The 20717-nt window shown below is 41.9% G+C and overlaps 1 protein-coding gene and 1 non-coding gene across 2 annotated transcripts in view; both read left to right on the top strand.

The window, feature by feature from the left end:
- LOC129395544 (cAMP-dependent protein kinase catalytic subunit PRKX-like) overlaps window positions 1–20717 on the top strand; it is a 138486-nt gene that overhangs the window by 93538 nt on the left and 24231 nt on the right. The window contains 2 exon segments of the mRNA XM_063602029.1: window positions 2102–2179; window positions 6467–6615. Of these exon segments, the coding sequence (XP_063458099.1) occupies window positions 2102–2179; window positions 6467–6592 (204 nt within the window). The 3' untranslated portion in view covers window positions 6593–6615.
- Window positions 13407–13513, top strand: LOC129395789 (U6 spliceosomal RNA). Its single transcript, XR_008623003.1, has one exon. It is a non-coding gene; the product is annotated as a U6 spliceosomal RNA (small nuclear RNA).

Raw genomic sequence — 20717 nt, 5'->3', positions numbered from 1 at the left:
CAGAGTGAAACTGCATCTTAAAAAAAAAAAAAAAGTAGAGTATAGTAAATAGATAAATCAGGGAAACAGTCATTTATTATCATTACCAACTATTAGGTGCTGCAGATAACGTATGTGTTAGACTGTTACGTGGCTGGCAGTGCAACAGGAGGGATGCTCTGTCCTGTGGTTACAACGGCCATGACGTCACTAGGGGATAGGAGTTTTTAAGATCATTATAATCTTACGGGAGCACCACTGTATATGACATTCATTGTTGACTGAAGTGTCATTTTGAGGCTCATGACTGTAGACGCACACATACACACAATTTATTTTTTTTTTAGACAAGGTTTTGCTCTGTCACCCAGGCTGGAGTGCAGTTGTGTAATCACAGCTCATTGCAACCTTGACCTCCTAGACTCAAGTGATCCTCCCACCTCAGCCTCCCAAATAGCTGGGACTACATGCATGCACCACCATGCCTGGCTAATTTTTAATATTTTTTTGTAAAGACCAGGTTTCACTTTGTTGCCCTGGTTAGTCTCAAAGTCCTGGGCTCAAGCATTCCTCCTGCCTCGGCCTCCCAAGATGCTGGAATATAAATGTGAGCCACTGCTCCCACCCCCCACACACTTTATATCGTACACACACAGACACACACACACTAATCTGGATACTTATGTGTATGTAAAAGTATGTGTACATATAAATATATGTGTGTATAAACGTGTCTGTGTATACGTACGTGTATATATGTGTATATATTGTGTGTATGTATATAAGTATGTGTATATATAAATATAAACGTATATGCATATAAGTATGTGTATATATAAATGTATGTGGGTATATTAACGTGTGTATGCATATAAGTATTTGTATATATAAATATGTGTATATATTAACGTGTGTATGCGTATAAGTATGTGTATATATAAATATATGTGTATATATTAACGTGTGTATGTATATAAGTATGTGTATATATAAATATATGTGTGTATATATAAATATATGTGTTTATTTATTACTATGTATGCATGTGAGTATACCCAGACACACACATCCTTTAGTATCCAAATTAGAATTTTATCTGATGGGTAAAATTTATTTTATTCTCTTATTTTATTCACAGCACTCTTATTTATTCTTATTCACAACATTGCTGAAGGTAAAACTCAACAGCTATTGTTTGTTGCCTGACTTAGCTATAGATCAAAAATACCTGTTTTGCAATAAGAAAAGAAAAAGTTGTCAAAACAACTGGATGGGAAAACAATAGAAAAAATTCACATTACTGTTTCCTTTTGAAGATATGGTTGTGTACGTATTCCTCTTTAAGGATAAGAAATTTGAAACTACAGTAATGCTAACTGATAGACGCGTTAAATTCAGATGTACTGGCTTCTGTTTCATGGAACCTACGTTTATTTCTTCTGCTGTCCCACATTTAATTGATAACAACATCACTACAAGTATAAGAAAAGGAAGCAGAGTGAGGTTTACGGATGAGCACTTGGGAGGGATTTCAGAGGTCGTGATGGCCACAGTGTGAGCCAGCGATGCCTGGTGCTACCCTTGAGCATGAAGCAGGCCGACTTGAACGCACCTTGTTAATTGCCAGGCCATGCAATGTCGTTCCTAAGGTCTCTTAGATTGGACATCCTTAGTTTGAGTTCCCAGTCTTGTTATTTACTTGCTGGGTCCTACGGAGCAAATTAACATCATTCCTTGAACCCTAGTTTCTATGTCTGTAAAATACTGAATAAGTTTGCCAAGATGAAAACAGGAGACAAACTGAGAAATTACTGGCTGTCCAATTTTATGTCGAGAGATGGAATCGTATTTACCTTTTTCGTCTTTGGTCCGGAATGCAAATGCATCGCACAGGAGCAGAATGACTGGATTTGTTTCTGCGACAAAAAAGGGAAACAAAACACTAACAGCTTTGCTTGCAGGTTTTCTTGGCAGCTCACCCTCCAGGCACAGTTCTCCAAAATGCAGCAAACTTGGTCTGTTTATTTCAATACTAAAATAATGTAGAGATTCTTTGGGGTATTTTTCTTTCCTGCCCTGTCAAAATTCTGTACACTGACAACACGTGTTGTTTCTTTTGAAGAACGGGGCGAATGATGTGAAACGTCATCGGTGGTTCCGCTCCGTGGACTGGGAAGCTGTTCCGCAGAGAAAACTGAAGGTACAACACATATCAGTGGGTGACTCAGTATGCCCGAGCTCTCCCATGAACAGGGACTGCCTCTGAATCCTGGGACTTCGCTATTGATGGCTGAGATGTAATTAATTTATGTAACACAACTCTTTGTCTAAAACCGTTCATAAGCCAAGTTACCCACTCTATGAGTGTCTTAGTGCTAACTAGCTCCCACAAAGGGGTGAGGACATGTAATGTTTGTCTTTCTGTGTCTGGCTTATTTTACTTAACAGATGGATCTCAGTTCCATCCATGTTGCTGCAAATAACAAGATTTCATTATTTTTTTTTTATAGCCTAGTAGTATTCTACCATGTCTGTATACCACATTTTTTCTTTCTCTTTTTTTTTTTTTTTTTTTTTTTTAAGAGTTGGGTTCTCACTGTGTTGCCCAGGCTGATCAGAACTCCTGGTCTCAGGTGATTCTCCCACCTCGGCCTCCCAAAGTGCAGGGATGACAGGCAGGAGCCACCACACCCAGTCATATATCATATGTTCTTTGTCCATTCATCCATGGATGGACACTCGTCCCAGATTTTGAAGCAGATTTTAGAAGACCTGGCCCGATTCCTGACTAGCTCTGTGACTAGTGAATCCCACTCCGTCTTCTAGTGGAAAGTGGTAAGCAGGATTACAGAGATAAGCAAGTGTCTAGCACCATGGTCATTGTTCAGTGATGGTAGTGTTACGTGGAGAATATTCTTTGGAACATTTCTGGCCAAACTGCACATCTGGCTTTTTGTCTGGGTGCAGTGGCTCACTCCTATAATTGCAGCACTTTTAGAGGCCAGTTTGGGCAGATCGCTCGAACTCAGGCATTTATGACTGGCCTGAGCAATACGGTGAAATCCCATCTCTACAAAAAATACAAAAATTAGCCAGGCGTGGTGGCATATGCTTGTCTTCCAAACTTCTTGGGAGGCTGAGGCATGAGAATTGCTTGATTCCAGGAGGTGGAGGTTGCAGTGAGCTGAGATTGTGGTACTGCCCTGCAGCCTGGGTGACAGAGCTGGATCCCATTTCAAAAAAAAAAAAAAAAAACCCTACAATCCCAGCACTTTGGGAGGCCTCGGTGGGCAGATCACGAGGTCAAGAGATCGAGACCATCCTGGCCAACATGGTGAAACCCTGTCTTTACTAAAAATACAAAAATTAACTGGGTGTGGTGGTGCATGCTGGTAGTCCCAGCTACTTCAGAGGCTGAGGAAGGAGAATTGCTTGAACCTGGCATGCGGAGATTGCAGTGAGCTGAAATCATGCCACTGCACTCCAGCCTGGTGACAGAGCGAAACTCCATCTCAAAAAAAAAAATCTGGCATTTTTATCAATATGTAATACTTGTCCATTTTATAAATGAGTAGACTGCCTCAGAGAAGTTAAGCAGTGTGTTGAAGGTTACATAGCTGCTAAGCGGTGTAACTGTCACATGTACATATTTATGGGTGTACATGTTATATTTCAACACACGCATAGAATGTATTGGCCAGGCATACTGGTTTATGCCTGTAATCCCAGCACTTTCAGAGGCTAAGGCCAGTGGATCATGAGGTCAGGAGTTCAAGACCAGCTGGGCCACGATGGTGAAACCCCATGTCTACTAAAAATACAAAAGTTAGCTGGGCATGGTGGCACTTGCCTGTAATCCCAGCTACTCTGGAGGCTGAGGCAGAGAATTCCTTGAATGCAGGCATTAGAAGTTGCAGTGAGCCGAGATCGCACCACTGCACTCCAGCCTGGGCGACAGAGCGAGACTCCATCTAAAAAAAAGGAGGAAAAAAAAAAAAGAAAAAAAAATGTGTAATGATCAACTAAGGGTAATCAGGGTATCCATCAGCTCAAACATTATCATTTTTATGGGTTGGGAATATTGCAAATCTTCTAGCTATTCTGAAATAATCAATATATTGTTGTTAACTCTGGCCACCCAACTATGCTGTCAAACAGAACTTACTCCTTTTATCTATCGGAATGTTTGTACCCTTTAGCCAAGAGTTCTTCATCTCCCCTTCATCCCCCACCCACACACCCTTCCCACTCTCTGGTAATCATCATGCTACTGTCAAGCTTCATGAGATCAACATTTTTAGTTTCTACATGTGAGTGGGAATGTGCTTGTATTTCTCATTCTGCATCTGGCTTAGTTTATTTATTACTTATTTGTTTTTGCTCTATTGCCCAGGCTGGAGTGCAGTGGCACGATCTTGCTCATAGAAGCCTCCACCTCCTGGCTTCAAGCAATTCTCATACCTTAGCCTCTTGAGTAGCTGGGATTACAGATGCCCAGCTAATTTTTGTATTTTTACTAGAGACGGGGTTTCACCATGTTGGCCAGGCTGGTCTCAATCTCCTAACCTCAAGTGATCCATGAGCCTTGGTCTCCCAAAGTGATGGGATTACAGGCATGAGCTGCCACACCCAGCCTGGCTTAGTTTACTTAACATAATGATCTCCCATTCCATTCATGGTGCTGTAAATGACAGGATTTCATTCCATTTTACGGCTGAATAGTTTTTCATTGTGTGTATGGACCACGCTTTCTTTATCCATTCATCCATTGGTGGACACTTAGGTTGATTCCATATCTTGGCTTTTGTGAACACTCTGAACTGCATATGTTACTGATGGGAGTGTTCAATGGTAGTGTTTTCACCTTTGCACTTCAGAGTCAAAAGAATGGAGAATGCTTAGAAGTGCTAATTACCTGTCCTCAGCTCAGACCACAGTTTCTGGGGCTGGAGCCTGGGATGATACACTTCTTTTTTTTTTTTGAAATGGACTCTCACTTTGTTGCTCAGGCTGGAGTGCAGTGGAGCAATCTCAACTCACTGCAACCCCCATCTCCTGGGTTCAAGTGATTCTTCTGCGTTAGCCTCCCAAGTAGCTGGGATTATAGGTGTGCATCACCACACCCAGCTAATTTTTTTTTGTAGTTGTTGTAGAAGAGACGGCGTTTCACTGTGTTGGCCAGGCTGGTCTCTAACTCATGACCTCAAATGATCCACTCTCCTTGGCCTCCCAAAGTATTGGGATTACAAGCGTGAGCCACCGGGCCTGGGCTGATGCACATCATTTTGTTCACAAAGTTTTACCTTTTCAGATACTTTATTGTATTAAATTGCATTAAAAAAACAGTTTGAGTACATTTCATCTATCCACGTTCGTCAAAAACCAAGTCAATATTAAAACAGATATATTGCCAAGTCTCCCTTTTACCCCCTCCAAGCACCTGTAGGTAATCATCTTTTATTAAATTTTTCTGTGTATCCTTCTAGAGTTTCTTTGTGCTAATAAAAACACACATGCATACATGCATTCTTAGTTTTGCCACTCATTTATACAAATCTAGAGTAGCATAGTATGTACGTGATTATAGTCTTGCTTTTTGCACTTGACTGTATAATTTGGACCTGTCTACATACCTGGCTAGCTTCCTTTTTTTTTTTTTTTAGACAAAGTCTCACTCTGTTGCCCAGGCTGGAGTTCAGTGGTGCGATCTCGGCTCACTGCAACCTCCACCTCCCAGGTTCAAGCGATTCTCCTGCCTCAGCCTCCCGAGTAGCTAGGATTACAGGCACCCACCACTATGCCCGGCTAATTTTTGTATTCTCGGTAGAGACAGGGTTTCGAGATGTTGGCCGGGCTGGACTTGAACTCCTGACCTCAGGTGATCCGCCCACCTTGGCCTCCCATAGTGCTGGGATTACAGGCATGGGCCTCTGCGCCTAGCCAGCTTCCTCATTTTAAAAATACTGCATTGTATTCCATCACATGACTGTACATAGCTTACTTAATACTATATATGTATATATTTTGAGACAGGGTCTCACTCAGTCATTCAGGCTGGAATGCAGTGGTGCAATCATGGCTCACTTGGAGTATCGACCTCCTGGGCTCAAGCAGTCCTCCCACCTCAGCCTACTGAGTAGCTGAGACTGCAGGCACACAGCACCACACCCGGCTAATTGTATTTTTTGTAGAGACAGGGGACTCCCTGTGTTCCCCAGGCTGGTCTCAAACTTCTGAGGCTCAAGCGACCCTCCCGCCTCACCTTCTTAAAGTGTTGGGATTACAGGTGTGAGTCCCCACACGCAGCCTCATTGACAATATTTTAATTCAAAGATTGCCACGTTCATAAACGAAGGGAAGACAGCTTTAGTGTTTTGCAAATCATTTTCATTTTTAGGTACAGTGACAGAAATAAAGGGGTGTGTGCAGCATCCAAGTGTCCCGTTCCTTTCTAACCATGCCTTAGTGCTTCGGCCATGTCTTATAGCCTCCCATCGTGCCCACGACAGCTGGCGACGGCGACACTTCCAACTTCGAAACTTACCCTGAGAATGACTGGGACACAGCCGCGCCCGTGCCGCAGAAGGATTTAGAAATCTTCAAGAATTTCTGAGGACAGGAGCTCACATCTGGAAGGTATATCTTTATATTTAGTAATTACCAAAAAATGAGACTGGCTCGACCCCACATCCAGGTGTGGCTGTGTTTACTGAGTGGGGCTTAACCTCATGCACACAGAGGTCAGCAGTGAAGCAGAGCAAAGGGGATTGATTGCAAGGGTCAGCGAAATAAACACAGCCATGCCTGTGACTCCAGGTCAGCATGTGACCGTCAGAGGCATCAGCATGACCGTCCAGAATCCATGTTCTGCGTCAGAACCTGCACGTCTAAATAAGACCGCTAGGTGGTTTGTGTGTGCCTGAACATTTGAGAAGCCCAGCTCCTCTGGTCCCTGTTCCAGAAACCGAGTGACAGGCGAGCTTCCTTAGAATAATTAACAAGTTATTTTCAAAAGTCTCTTTAGGTCTCCTTTGGTTAAAAAATAAGAAGAAGAAATATGCCCTCATAGGAAATTTGCTAAGCTTAATTGAAGATGACTGGAAAAGGATTTTGAGTCTATTACTTCTTTGAGCCTTTGAAGATCTATTATTATTTTTTAAATAATAATAATATTTTTTAGAATCCCTCATGAAATTTGCTAAGCTTTAATTTAAGATGACTGAAAAAGGGTTTTGACTGTGTTATTTCCTTGAGCCTTTGAAAGTCTATTATTAGTTTTTAAGTATGGATTAAAAAGAGCTTTCAGTTACTCCTCAATTCTAAACTGCTTGTATGTCTTTAACTAGATCTTTCTTCCTATAACATATAAGCAAGAAAAATACCAGTGAAGCAAAATATTGTCAGTGATGTGTCTATTCATTGACATAGCTTGTTTTTCCCATTTTGATTTCCATTCCTGTAATTTTCCTGTAGTCTTCCCAGTTATGTGAAGTGGAAAGCCAATTGGCTAACCAACACCATTTTGAAACAGACACCAAATGTCACAATTGCTGACTGGGGAGAGGAGCCAACCTGCTGAAAGACATGGTGAATGAGAGCCCTCCATCCTGGGCAGGTGTTTACATGGATGTACCAAGAGGAAAGCTGGATACAAATTAAAATAATAGACAACAAAATGATAGAGGAATAGGTGGCTATGACCTCGAGAAGATAACCTGTCTCCATGGCATGGCTTCACCTCTCAGTGTGTGATGAACGCTTTTACAGTGGTGACTGGTTTGTATTAACATGAGAGCGTGTAACTTTACCAACTTCATAAATGCTCATGAAATCCAGTTGCGGGTTTTAAAAATCATAAGATGTTCCTGAATTATTTTCTTCTTTTTGTTTCTCTGCTCTACTCTGGGGCTTACATTTTAGCTGACTCGCCCATAACATCTTACAAATTGTGTCTCTCCAGGAAATCTTTAAAATGATGTAAAGACTGGTTTGCTTTAGTATGAAGGACCCCTAGTTGATAAACCATATATTTCCTCTAATAGAGACCCCTTCAAGTATAAAATTTACTTAAAGAACAAAAAAGCTTCCACTTGATGGATTTTTGTCTCATAATCAGTGAATAGTTTCATCACATACTGTCCACAGCTGGCCCTACTGTCCCTGAAAAAGATTTCACACATAGGTCTAGCCTTTCTCAGTCTGGTATGTATTCTTGAGAAAGCATGTGTAAGTATTATTTTTGCTAAGTGGAATTATTTTTATTTATTCGTTTATTTTTTTGAGACAGAGTCTCACTCTATTGCTAGGCTGGAGTGCAGTGGCATGATCCCGGCTCACTGCAACTTCCGCCTCCTGGGTTTAAGTGATTCTCCTGCTTCAGCCTCCCTAGTAGCTGGGACTACAGGTGCATGCGACAACACCCAGCCAATTTTTGTATTTTTAATAGAGATGTGGTTTTACCATGTTGGTCAGGCTGGTCTCGATCCCTTTACCTCATGATGTGCCCACCTTGGCCTCCCAAAGTGCTGGGATTACAGGCGCGAGCCACTGTGCCTGGCTGGAATCATTTTTAATATAGTTTGGCTAGTGGTCAGGGCTCTGTTCAATGAATTTTATTTTATTTATTTATTTATTTATTTTGAGACAAAGTCACGCTCTGTTGCCCAGGCTGGAGTGCGGTGGCACTATCTTGGCTCACTGCAACCTCTGCCTCCTGGGTTCAAGTAATTCTCCTGCCTCAGCCTCCTGAGTAGCTGGGTTTACAGGTGCGTGCCACCACACTAGGCTAAGTTTTTGTATTTTCAGTAGAGGTTTCACCATGTTGGCCAGGCTGGTGTCAAACTACTGAGCTCAGGTAATCCACCCGCCTTGGCCTCCAAAAGTGCTGGGATTACAGGTGTGATCCACTGCTCCCAGCCCATATGCAATATTTTAATCTATCTCGGTAATTTTATCGAAAGTAATTTGTACACCAAACACATCTCTGGCATTTTCAGTGAAGAGAGATTAGGTTCAGGAATTTTATGCAGGAAGATATTTCTTCATGAAGCCAAATCTTCTCTTGTGAATAAGACACCAGTTCAGATGAATCACTGCACTTGAAGGCAGCTTAGAAACTGTGCTTTAGGCCGGGCGGGGTGGCTCACACCTGTAATTCCAGCACTTTGGGAAGCCTAGGTGGGCAGATCACGAGGTCAGGAGATTGAGACCTCCCTGGCCAACATGGTGAAACCCCATCTCTACTAAAATACAAAAAATTAGCTGGGCATGGTGGCACACACCTGTAGTCTCAGTTACTTGGGAGGCTGAGGCAGGACAATCACTGGAACCCAGGAGGCAGAGGTTGCAGTGAGCTGAGATCACATCACTGCACTCCAGACTGGCGACAGAGTGAGACTCCTCAAAAAACAAAACAAAAAAAACCACACTATGCTTTAGCTGTTCATCTTTGTTTGAATCACCCTGCATGACTTTCTGAATGTGGAGGAGGAATTTAGGAGAACTGACTCATTATGTCTTTTATTTTACTTTGTAATAAAATATTTTCTGTTTTGCTGTAAGGTTCTCTGAGGAAGCATATTGAATTAGGGATCCCATTTTTCTTGTGTAGTTCATCTATCGGTGGATAAATTTATCTATTTATAGATAAGCATGGGATAGGACATTCTGTAGACTGGGTGTGGTGGCTCCTACCTGTAATACTGGCAGTTTGGGAGGCCGAGGTGGGAGGCTCATTTGAGGTCAGGAGTTTGAGATCAAGCCTGGGCAACATAGTGAGACCCCATCTCTACAAAAAATAAAAAAGCCAGGCGTGGTGATACATAACCTGTTGTCCCAGCTATTCTAGAGGCTGAGGTGGGAGGCTCGCTTGGGCCAGGAAAGTTAAGGCTGCAGTGAGCTGTGATTGTGCCTGTACTCTGGCCTGGGTAGCAGAGTTAGACTTTATCTCAAAAATGAAAACAGGGCTGGGCACAGTGGCTCACACCTGTAATCCCAGCAATTTGGGAGGCCGAGGTGGGCACATTATCTGAGGTCAGGAGTTGGAGCTGAGCCTGGCCAATATGGTGAAACCCTGTCTCTACAAAAAATACAAAAATTAGCCAGGCATGGTGGCGGGCACCTGTAACCCCAACTACTCAGGAGGCTGAGGTAGCAGAATCACTTGAAGTTGGAGGCGGAGGTTGCAGTGAGCTGAGATTGCGCCACTGTACTCCGTCTCAAACAAACCAACCAAAAAAACCCCTTACCTTTAAAACATTCTTCATTTCCTTTTTATTGGCCTCTCCTTTTAGAATTCAGGCTTATGGATCCTTGCAAAAAGAATTACAAAGGGAAGTTTTCTTTGTTATCACTTAGGCAAAGGAAACCTTTGTATTATCATTGAGATGATGATTACAAAATTCATCCAGTTACTGAGCAACTCATAAAATCTTTCATCCTATTTCATGCTAGAAACAGGAAGATTGGAATCTGCCTGAAACAAAGAACTGCGCCTAAGCAGACCAGAAGCAAAATGTCTTCTTCACGGCCTGAGGACATTGCCAGTTTTCTCTGTACCTGTGTGTATAGAAATAGATCAGAGCACAGTTGAAATTCATGGAACTGGCATTATTTAAGCAACCAGAATTCCACACTGTAGGAAGGTTTTGAAAATTGTTTCGTTGTAGATTTTATCTTATCTTTTGGTGTTGTCTTGGTTTTTCTCATAGACTTTATAAGTTTGAACTGGACTTATTTGATTATAACCACAAATTGTGTGTGTGTGTGTGTGTGTGTGTGTATATATATATAGAAGTCATTATGGCAGATGCACAAAAATTGTGCAGTGATGTAAATATACATACTTCACAGAGCCTATTATTTTTATTTTTCAATTCAGTTTCTCAAATTATCTTCCCTTCTCTTGGGGACAACATCTGAAGGGTATGTTGCATGCATTTAAAAAAAAATCATCTCATATGCATTGTATAGTTTGGGGGAAGAAGATATCCGGGGGCCGGGGGTGTCTACATTCAGTATCTTCAGTGCTTCCTACCTAGTAACTTGAGACTTTAAAAGAAGAAACATGGAGAAGATGTGGGAGCGAATTTATTGCAGGAATCCACAATGACTTTGAAGTTGTTAGAGCAATGCACTGTATTCAGAAAACCTGTGTCACATTCAAAAATTTCATCTAGGCTAGGTGCAGTGGCTTGTTCCTGTAGTCCCAGGACTCTGGGAACCTGGGTTGGGAGGATTGCTTAAGGCCAGGAATTTGAGACCAGCTTGGGCAACATAGTGAAACCCTGTCTCTATGGAATTTACATAAATTATAAAAATTAGTCGGGTGTCATTGTGCATACCTGTAGTCCCAGCTATTCAGGAGCTGTGGTAGGAGGATGGCTTGAGCTCAAGAGGTTGAGGCTGCAGTGAGCCCTGATTGTGCCAGTGCACTCCAGCCTCGACGACAGAGCAAGACCCTGTATTAAAAAAAAAAATTCATCCTGCACAGGGAAATGGCTACCTATTAAAGTCCCAGTTGAAATTTTTTGAAAAAATACACCTCCCACAGTTCACAAATAACTTTTAAGATCAGCTCATCTATAAGGCTGACCTTCATGCAGAGATTTTATTTCACCTTTAGTTTTGGGAAAAGCGAGAAACAGATGATCTATAGGACGTGAGTGGGTGGCAGAGTCAAAAGGAACCTCACCTGTTCCTAATTTCTCCTTTTAAATATTCATGTTGACTGTGCCTAACACTCTCCTCGACAGGTCATGCTGTTTTATGCAGAATAATCCAGGCGTGAGAGTGTTCTCTTGGGAAGTGACTGGGGAGACACCCGAAAGGAGCAACCTCCAGATGTTCTTCCCTGGGTGTTGATGTCATGACAGCCATACAGTGAGTTTGTTCTGAAACATCTCTTGCTAAATGTGGGTCATGCTAGACACAGCATAAACTGAGGGTGTGGGTTCTGGCTTTGTACATAACTCATTTTCTTCCTTGCTTTTTCTCTGGACCATCCTGGCTCGAAACTTGGCTGTAGACATCTGAACAGGGTGCACCTTTTCTCTTTACTGTGACTCACCTCAAATATGGCATTGCTCAAATCTGCTGTGTATGAGGTCACAGGGCCCAGCTGTGGCAGGGGTGAGTGCACTGAAGAAGTAGGTTTTGGAGCCTTCCAGGAATGCCTTGTTGACAACAGGGGTACACTCACACAGACCTCCAAGACTTTCTTCTCCACCTCTTCTTTTTCCCATGCCCTGCCTTCATCTGTCTCCTTCTGCACCCAGAGTAGGGGTGGAGTGTACCCTTGCCATGTGTTAGTGAAAATGTGTGCAGTGAGAAGCCACTTGGGTCCCCCCGGCTCCTAATCTCTTCTCAAAACTCAGTAGCTCAGGTTCTCTGGAGCCATCCGGTGCATTCCTTGCTATTGGAGCTGTTTTTCCAAGCAATATCTGGGAAGAGATTTCTCCCTCTAGCACTTGCTACCTCTCTTCTGCACACACATCACACATCAGTACTGTGGAGAGTTTCTCTTAGGAAAAGCCATACATTTTTAAAAATGTAGCAAAATGTCAAGGGAAATGTAATCAGATTTGGCCAGAGTTCGCCTACAGATAAGAAGGCACTGGGCCAGGCTCACACCTGTAATCCTAAGTAACACTTTGGGAGGCTGAGGCGAGAGGATTGCTTGAGCCCAGGAGTTCAATACCAGTCTGGGAAACACCTCATCTCTACAAAATACAAAAAAGTTAACGGGGCATGGTGGAGCATGCCTGTAGTCTCAGCTACTCAGGAGGCTGAGATGAGAGGATCACTTGAGCCTGAGGAGGTCCAGGCCACAGTGATCTGAGATCACACCATTGCCCTCCAGCCTGGGTGACAGAGTGAGACCCTGTTCCATAAAAAAAAAAAAACCCAAAAAACCTCAATGGCTTTTTGCTTTTGGAGGTGGTATGAAGAGAACATCCACTTTAAGGCTTTAAAAGACAGTGAAGCTAGTTGTAGTGGCTCACTCTTATAATCCTAGGATTTGGGGAAGCTGAAGCAGAAAGATTGCTTGAGCCTGGGAGTTTGAGACTGGCCTGGGCAGCATAGCGAGACCCCATCTCTATATAAAAAAAAAGATGTTAAAACAGTGAAATTACAGAAACAGAACATAGCCACCCTTTTTCATCAGTGACCTTTTCTTCACGTGGAGGTCAACTCAGTAGGTGAGAATAATTAGTAGGTTCAGTAGAATAAACTCTTTACAATTAATAACTCAGTGGAAAATGATGTTCAGATTGTGAAATGTGGAAATGTTTTAGACAACTCTATTTTCAGCCTGTGCTTCTCACTCACCATCCTGTTGGGATTAACAGTTGAGGGCCATCACTGTCTAAATATTTAGCATGCAGTTTCCCATCAGTTTTACCGTGAATGTGAAAAGGTGAAACTGGTGCTGACTTCGGCAGCAGGTATACTAAAATTGGAATGACACAGAGGAGGTTAGCATGGCCCCCTGCGTGAGGAAGATCCGCAGATTCATGCAGCATTCCATATTTTTTTTAAAAAAGGTTACACTGTGCACCGACATGTGGAGCTAGAAGGAAAAGCATGAAGTCTCATGTTTGCTGACTATAAAAATAAATCATAGTAATATTATTGAACATTCTACTTTAAAAATTATTAATAAAACCATAAATGAAACACTTGAGCACACTTTAAAAAGTACATAAACCCATGAGTCCATATGTGTAATTTTATGTTGTCTGTTTTATTATCCAGGATTTCATACTCAGATGAGCATTAGCATCAGGAAAGCCTGAAATGCCTTAATTGTGAACTGATATGCAGGAAAATGAAATATGTAAGCACATTGGTGACCTTGTTCTTTACAGACATCATGATCAGCCTTCAGCCATACAGAACAAATGAGAAATTAGAAGCAATTCCAAGAACGTGTGATGGTGTGAAACCCACTTTTGACTGTCACACACATTTCAGCATTTGAAGAGACACAGGCTACCTGTTAACTGCCCATGGCGGGGTCATAATTTAAATGGCCCAATGTCATGTAGAGGTTAATTTAATCAAAATGAGCTAAAACATGGAACAATCACTGAATAATTTAAAAAGAGTTTACCTGGCAGAGTGTGTCATGCCTGCAATCCCAGCACTTTGGGAGGCCAAGGCAGGCAGATCACCTGAGGTCAGGAGTTTGAGACCAGCCTGGCCAACATGATGAAACCCTCGTCTCTATTAAAAACACAAAAATTAGCCAGATGTGGTGGCACATGCCTGTAATCCCAGTTAGTCGGGAGGCTGAGGCAGGAGAATATGGAACTCAGGAGGCGGAGGCTGCAGTCAACCAAGATTGCACCACTGCACTCCAGCCAGGGCGAAGGAGTGAGACTCCCATCTCAAAAAATAAAAATAAAAAAATAAAAATAGTTGACCCGGGTGGGCATTCCAAAATGTTCCCATAGATGATCGTGAAACAATCACTGTGCAAAATGTGGAGGAAAATTCTTATAATAATCACAAAATTTGTATCAGAAAAACATTACAAATTTACTTTGCTCAATGTAATTTTATGAATTGGCAGTATTTTCTTAAATTGGGATACAGTAAGAGAATATCTTTAGGAAATGGAAATGTTAAAACAAGAAGTAACAAGAGGTTGTTTTTCTGAAGGGAAATGCCACCGGCCTGCTTTCATAGGCATGGATAAAGCCAGGAAGGAAATAAAGTCACAACCGAATAGTATACACTGTATCTACTGAATTCTTCTAATTCCTTCACAACAGAAGTCTAAATCCTGCTTAGCCTAAACATATCTATAGCCAGCGATGGGCAAATTATATTTGCTGTCAGCATGATGGAATAAGAAACAGAAACCCCCCAGCAGTGGGGTAAGATTGCACGCTTCATCCCCTCAAAATGCAGTTCAGCCCCACTCCCTCTCCATGCCCATCAAACAACTGCACAATCACTTGTTACTGAATTTCTCATTCAGTGTTTTGTTTCTTTCTGTCCATACTTAAAGACCAAATTATTTGTTTGCTTTGAAGAAAAAGCAAAAGCAACAAAAACACCAAATCATTTGAAATCACTATCCATTAAAAAAAATCACCAGTGGAACTAAACAGTTGAGTGGTTTGGGATGTGTTCACCATTTCTGTGTTTGACCTACATGGCCTCTAGTTCTTTGGACCATTGTAACTGTGAAACTATGGCTTAACACTGTTAAAGACTCCAAGGCTCCACTCTGTAGCCAGGTGCACCTCAGGCTGCACAAATACCCCACCAGAATGTCACAATCATTCATTGCTCCAGCTACTGATTGACAAGAGTGCAAGATAGCACTGGCTTGGGTTTTATTTTTGCAGCCAGTTAACTTTGCATCAGGTCTACACAGTCCTTGCAGCCTTTGATTTCTCCAGTTGTAGAGATTTGAAATGGGGTGCCTGGGTTCCTCTCATTTTTCCTTCAATCTACCTAGCATGCATTTTACACACATTGGAGGAGTCGTATGCACTGTTTTTCTCTTGCTGATGGAGGCAAGAACGCCTTCTAATTAGTCTAACTTAAATGGACGGGATTCACTTAAAAGCAAGAAGAAAAGCACATGAACAGGTGTCTTAATGCATTTGGATACTTTGGGGTGTGTGCCTGTGTGTATGTGTGTCTTGGTGAAGGTGGGCTGTATTTTCACCAAGCCTTTTCATAATCAAGTTTGCTTTGCAAACCATCTGGCCTTGCCCCCAGCAGTACAGTCCTTCCTAATAACAGGGGGATGCTCTGTCATGGTTCTCTGTAAATTGTTGTGTGTTGGGAAGTTCTGTTGAGGCTTAGTTTGATCTTCCATGGTGGACATGTCTGTTCTGTATATAAAAAGCATTACATCTGTGTTTTAGCAGGTGGGATTTGAAGCTTTTCCGCAGTCCTTGTGCTCTGAGATGGCTGTTGAGCTCTGCTCAGCTGTCGCAGCTGAATTCTTTTTTTGTGCTGAACACTGGGCAGCCTCACCTTGTTGCCAACGTGCTTCTGGGGCCCCTGTGACTGCTGCCGGATGCCGTGCACACAGGCAGAGTGCCTTGGCAGGTTTGTGCACCCCTTGGCGAGCCAGAACTGGGAACCCCATGGAGTGACCCCCACCTTCTCATGGGGGGTCAGGGAGGGGAGTGCCTATTTTTAATCTTGTTTGTTGCACAATGGAAATCACTGTGATTTGTACATATGCCCTAGGAAAATTTTACCGCTGTCTAATTTATGTAATACTACTGATGATTCTAGGTTTGTTTAACAAAACTTTATATCTTTTCAGAAGTCTGAGTTTTGTCGCTTCTGTCTCCAAACAAGCTGTGACTTTTCTCCTTTGGTCTAATCCAGGGATGGGCAATTATCTCTAGGGACCACATGGCAGATATTCCGCACTGCAGGATACACAGTCTCTGCTGCACAGGGTGCAAAAAAGCTGCTATAATTAGGCACGGAGGTGCATGCCTATAAGTGCAGTGCTTTGGGAGGCCAAGGCAGGAGGATTGCTTAAGCCCAGGCGTTTGAGACCAGCCTGGGCAATGTAGTCCCATTGAGTGACTTGGGATCCACCTTGAGCGATGACTCCTTCAGGGTTCACAGAACAGGTAGGAGGGTGTACCATTTTAACCATTTGCCTATATCTTGATCCTATACCTTTATTTTCTTACTCTTCACCTGATTTGGCTATTCCCTAACATTTTCTGTCCCTTTATCTTCACTGAAGTTTAGCTTAGTTTTCTGCCTTTAAATGTGTTCTTTAAGTAATGACAGATCATCCTTATTCTAGGCTGCAAAGATTGTAGTAGATATACTCTTTCTAGACAGGCAGAATAAATTTTGATGGCTCATTTTTAAAAAATTTATATCTTTTTGAGGGGTTTGGTTAGCTTTTCAAATTTGAATTAGTCAATATTTTAAATGGCTTAATTATTTTTAAAATTTTTAAATATTATAATATGTAAATATTGTCATGTTTCATATTGTAAATGTTACAGCATTTGTGACAATGAAAATAAGTCTTAAAACATATCCCAGAAATAAAACCACTTCATCATGTATAGAGTTCTCTATCAGTATCTACTTTGGTAATTGTTATATGGGCTTCACAATTCTATTACAATTTATAAAACTTGAGCTAGGCAACCTAGTGAGACCCTGTCTCTACAAAAAAAATGAAAAAATTAGCTGGATGTTGTGGTGCATGCCTGTAGTCCTAACTACTCAGGAGGCTGAGGTAAGAAAATTGCTTGAGCCCAGGAGGGGTGTGTGTGTGTGTGTGTGTGTGTGTGTGTGTGTGTGTGTAGATAGGTAGATGACAGGTAGATAGATATAGATGAATAGATAGACGATAGATAATAGGTTGACAGGGATAGATGATAGATAATAGGTTTATAGGGATGGATGATAGATGGTTAGATAGGTTGAACGATAGAATTTGTCATGCAAAAGCCAAGGGTTTCTCTAACTGAGCACTGCTGACATCTGAGGTTGGGTGATTCTTGGTCGTTGGTGCCATTCTATGCATTATAGGATGCTTATAGACATCTTTGGCCTCTACTCCCTAGATACCAGTATCCCCCTTGGCCCCCACTCCTGTGATGACAACTAAAAATGTCTCCAGACATTGCCAAAAGCCCCTGGGAGGTAAAATCTCCCCTGGTTGAAAACCACTACTTAGAAAAATAAGATTGGGGACCATTTGGGAGCCATCAAATGAGAGCAAAACAGAAAGAACCAGAACTTGAATGGTGATCTTCCTTTAAGCTTTCACAACAAGAAATAGAAAAGAGGTGTAAAGATCTCTTGCAGTGGGCATTTGAAGGATATTTTTTTCTGATGTGTTGCCTTTCCTTTCTCTGAATTCATCTCAGGATTTTAGTCAATGTCGCCAAGTCAACGTTTGATCTTTTGCCAAACAGGAAATATTTCTATGAACAGTGTAGTGAATTGTAAGTAAGAGCCTCGGGTGCCTGAAAGTGCCTTGAGTCATGAGTCAGAGACCTGGGTCAGGCTCTGCTTCTCACTGGGGCCATCGTGTTGGGCATGTTTCTTAAGCTGTTCTCCGTATTAATGGATCCATCTTCAAATAGGGGCAGTAATTATTCCTGTGGGCTCCCTTTCTGATCAGAAACCTCCAGTAGCTCTCTGTTGCACTCAGAGGACAAAATAACATTATAACAACAGTGTAGGAGCATCTCCATGATCCGCTGTCAATAATGTCCCAGAGTCTCTCTCCAGGGCATCCACTGCCAATGCCTGGACTCTGCTGATTTAGAACACATCCCAAAAGCTCCTGCCATGCGGCCTTTGCTCTGGCCCTTTTCTTCTAGATACCAGCATAGCGTTCACCTTCACCATCTTCAACTCTTTGCTCAAATATCTTCTCAATTCCTCCAGCACTTTATTTAAAATTTTAACTTGTTTCCAACACTGTCTACCACTTTCCCAAAGTTATTTATTTTTTCTCTCCATCACTGAGCACTTTCTACTGGTTTGTACCCTTTTCTTTCTTATTTTGTTTATTGTCTTCCTCATCCCACTAGAATGCAAACTCCAGGCAGGCAAGGAATTTGGTCTTTGGTTGGGTTTGTTGAAACCCTGGCACCTAGAACAGTATCTGATAACGTAGGTGGTGCATTCCTCATGTGAAACTGTATTAGTGATGATTCTCCTCCATCATGCTGTATTTTCATTTGCAGTCATGGTATGACATTATGAATAAGGTTCATTGTAATTTATCTAGTTGCCTAAGAAAAAGAGAATTAAATGGTTTGCCATTTTTATGTTACAAACAATACTACATAAAATAATCAGGGCTGGGCACCATGGCTCATGCCTGTAATCCCAGAACGTTGGGAGCCTGAGGCAGGTGGATCACCTGAGGTCAGGAGTTAGAGACCAGCCTGGCCAACATGGCAAAACCCTGTCTGTATACTAAAAATACAAAAATTAGCTGGGCATGGTGGCATGCGCCTGTAGTCCCAGCTACTCTGGAGGCTGAGGCAGGAGAATCACTTGAACCGGGAGGTGGAGGCTGCAGTGAGCTGAGATTGCGCCATTGCACTTCAGCCTGGGCAACAAGAGTGAGATTCCATCTCAAAAAAAAAAACCAAAAAAACAAAAACTAAACAATTGTTATAAACCATCTTTCCCTATTCAACTTCTGAACTTTGCAACTAATCACATAGTAAAGGGTTTCCATGTCATGTTAGGTTATTAATGCCAAATAAAACTTTCATTAATTTTATTTTTTATGAGTGCCCATTTTGTGTTTTATTTCATAGTCTGTGTGTAACATGTGAATATTCGCCAGTAGTTGTGGACCTGCCATATTTAGGTAACATTTGGAAGTAAATTAGTAGATGTGTTGAAGTAGTTTATTGTCTCTTCTGCCAGTTATTTTGAATAATAGATTACAGTGCATTTTATTTCTATATTGAGAATTATTTTTGTTCCTAGGTTTACCCATCTGCTTTGTATTGGTTAAGTGATAGCTGCTCATGGAATATATTTTTTGCTAAAATTTACATTTAGGCTGCTGGAAATCTCCTTTTTTCCAGAACTCTTTAGTACCTCAGAGTTTTTCCTACAGGCATTCCAGACTTTGTCACACATTTACTTTTTGATATATCCCCACTATCACTGGCATTCTCTTGACACCTTAAAAACAAGCTAGTAGCTGGCCAGATGAAAAGAACTCCTTAAATATCAGGCTACCATTGTCCTTTCAAGACTCTAAGGGATTATTAAGTCTCCTGTATGGTTCAAAAAACAAGACAAAAAAAAAAAAGAACAGCATTAAGAAGATGGAAAACTCTGTTATGCCAGACACAGTGGCTCACGCCTGTAATCCCAGCACTTCGGCGGGCAAAGGCAGGAGGATCACTTCAGCCCAGGAGTTCAAGACCAGCCTGGGCAACATAGCAAGACCCTGTCTCTACAAAAAATTTAAAAAATGAGTTGAATGTGGTAATGGTGTGCACCTGTGGCTGCAGATACTTGGGAGACTAAGGTGGGAGGTTTACTTGAGTCCCAGAGGTAGAGACTGTAGTGAGCTATGATTGCACCACTGCACTCCAGTGCAGGTGACAGAGCAAGACCCTGTCTCAAAAAATAAAATAAAATAAAAAAAAACAAAGAAGAGGAAGAGGCTGCTGTGCTGGTGAGCCGTTTCCCCTGGGTAAAATAAAGCCCCAATTTGTAGCCTTTGACAGCTTCTGTGGTGTAAATGCTTATTCTTCCCATAATTGATCTCATGCTGCCAACAGTTTAACAACAACTAGCTCACAAAATTCTTGAATTTTTTTTTTCATTTTTTTGAGACGGAGTTTTGTTCTTGTTGTCCAGGCAAGAATGCAATGGTGTGATCTTGGCTCACTGCAACCTTTGCCTCCTGGGTTCAAGTGATTCTCTTGCCTCAGCCTCCCCAAGTAACTGAGATTGCAGGCACCCGCCACCATCCCTGACTAATTTTTGTTGTATGTATTTTTATTAGAGATGGGGTTTAACCATGTTGGCCAGGCTGTCTTGAATTCCTGACCTCAGGTGATACACCCACCTCAGTCTCCCAAAATTCTGGCATTACAGGCATGAACCCCCCTGCTCAGCTAGCTCTTGAATATTTTAACAATCACCTCTAAAGAGCTGGAAGAAGCCAGGAGTCATCATGGATTGACTGAGGGTCCCCAGAGGAAGCAAGAACCATTTGTAAGGTGCTTCTTTCTCCC

This window comes from Pan paniscus, chromosome Y (assembly GCF_029289425.2).
Source record: "Pan paniscus chromosome Y, NHGRI_mPanPan1-v2.0_pri, whole genome shotgun sequence".
NCBI classification, from domain to species: Eukaryota; Metazoa; Chordata; class Mammalia; order Primates; family Hominidae; genus Pan; species Pan paniscus.
Note: the sequence above shows the minus strand (reverse complement) of the source record. Positions and strands in the feature narration are given on the sequence as shown.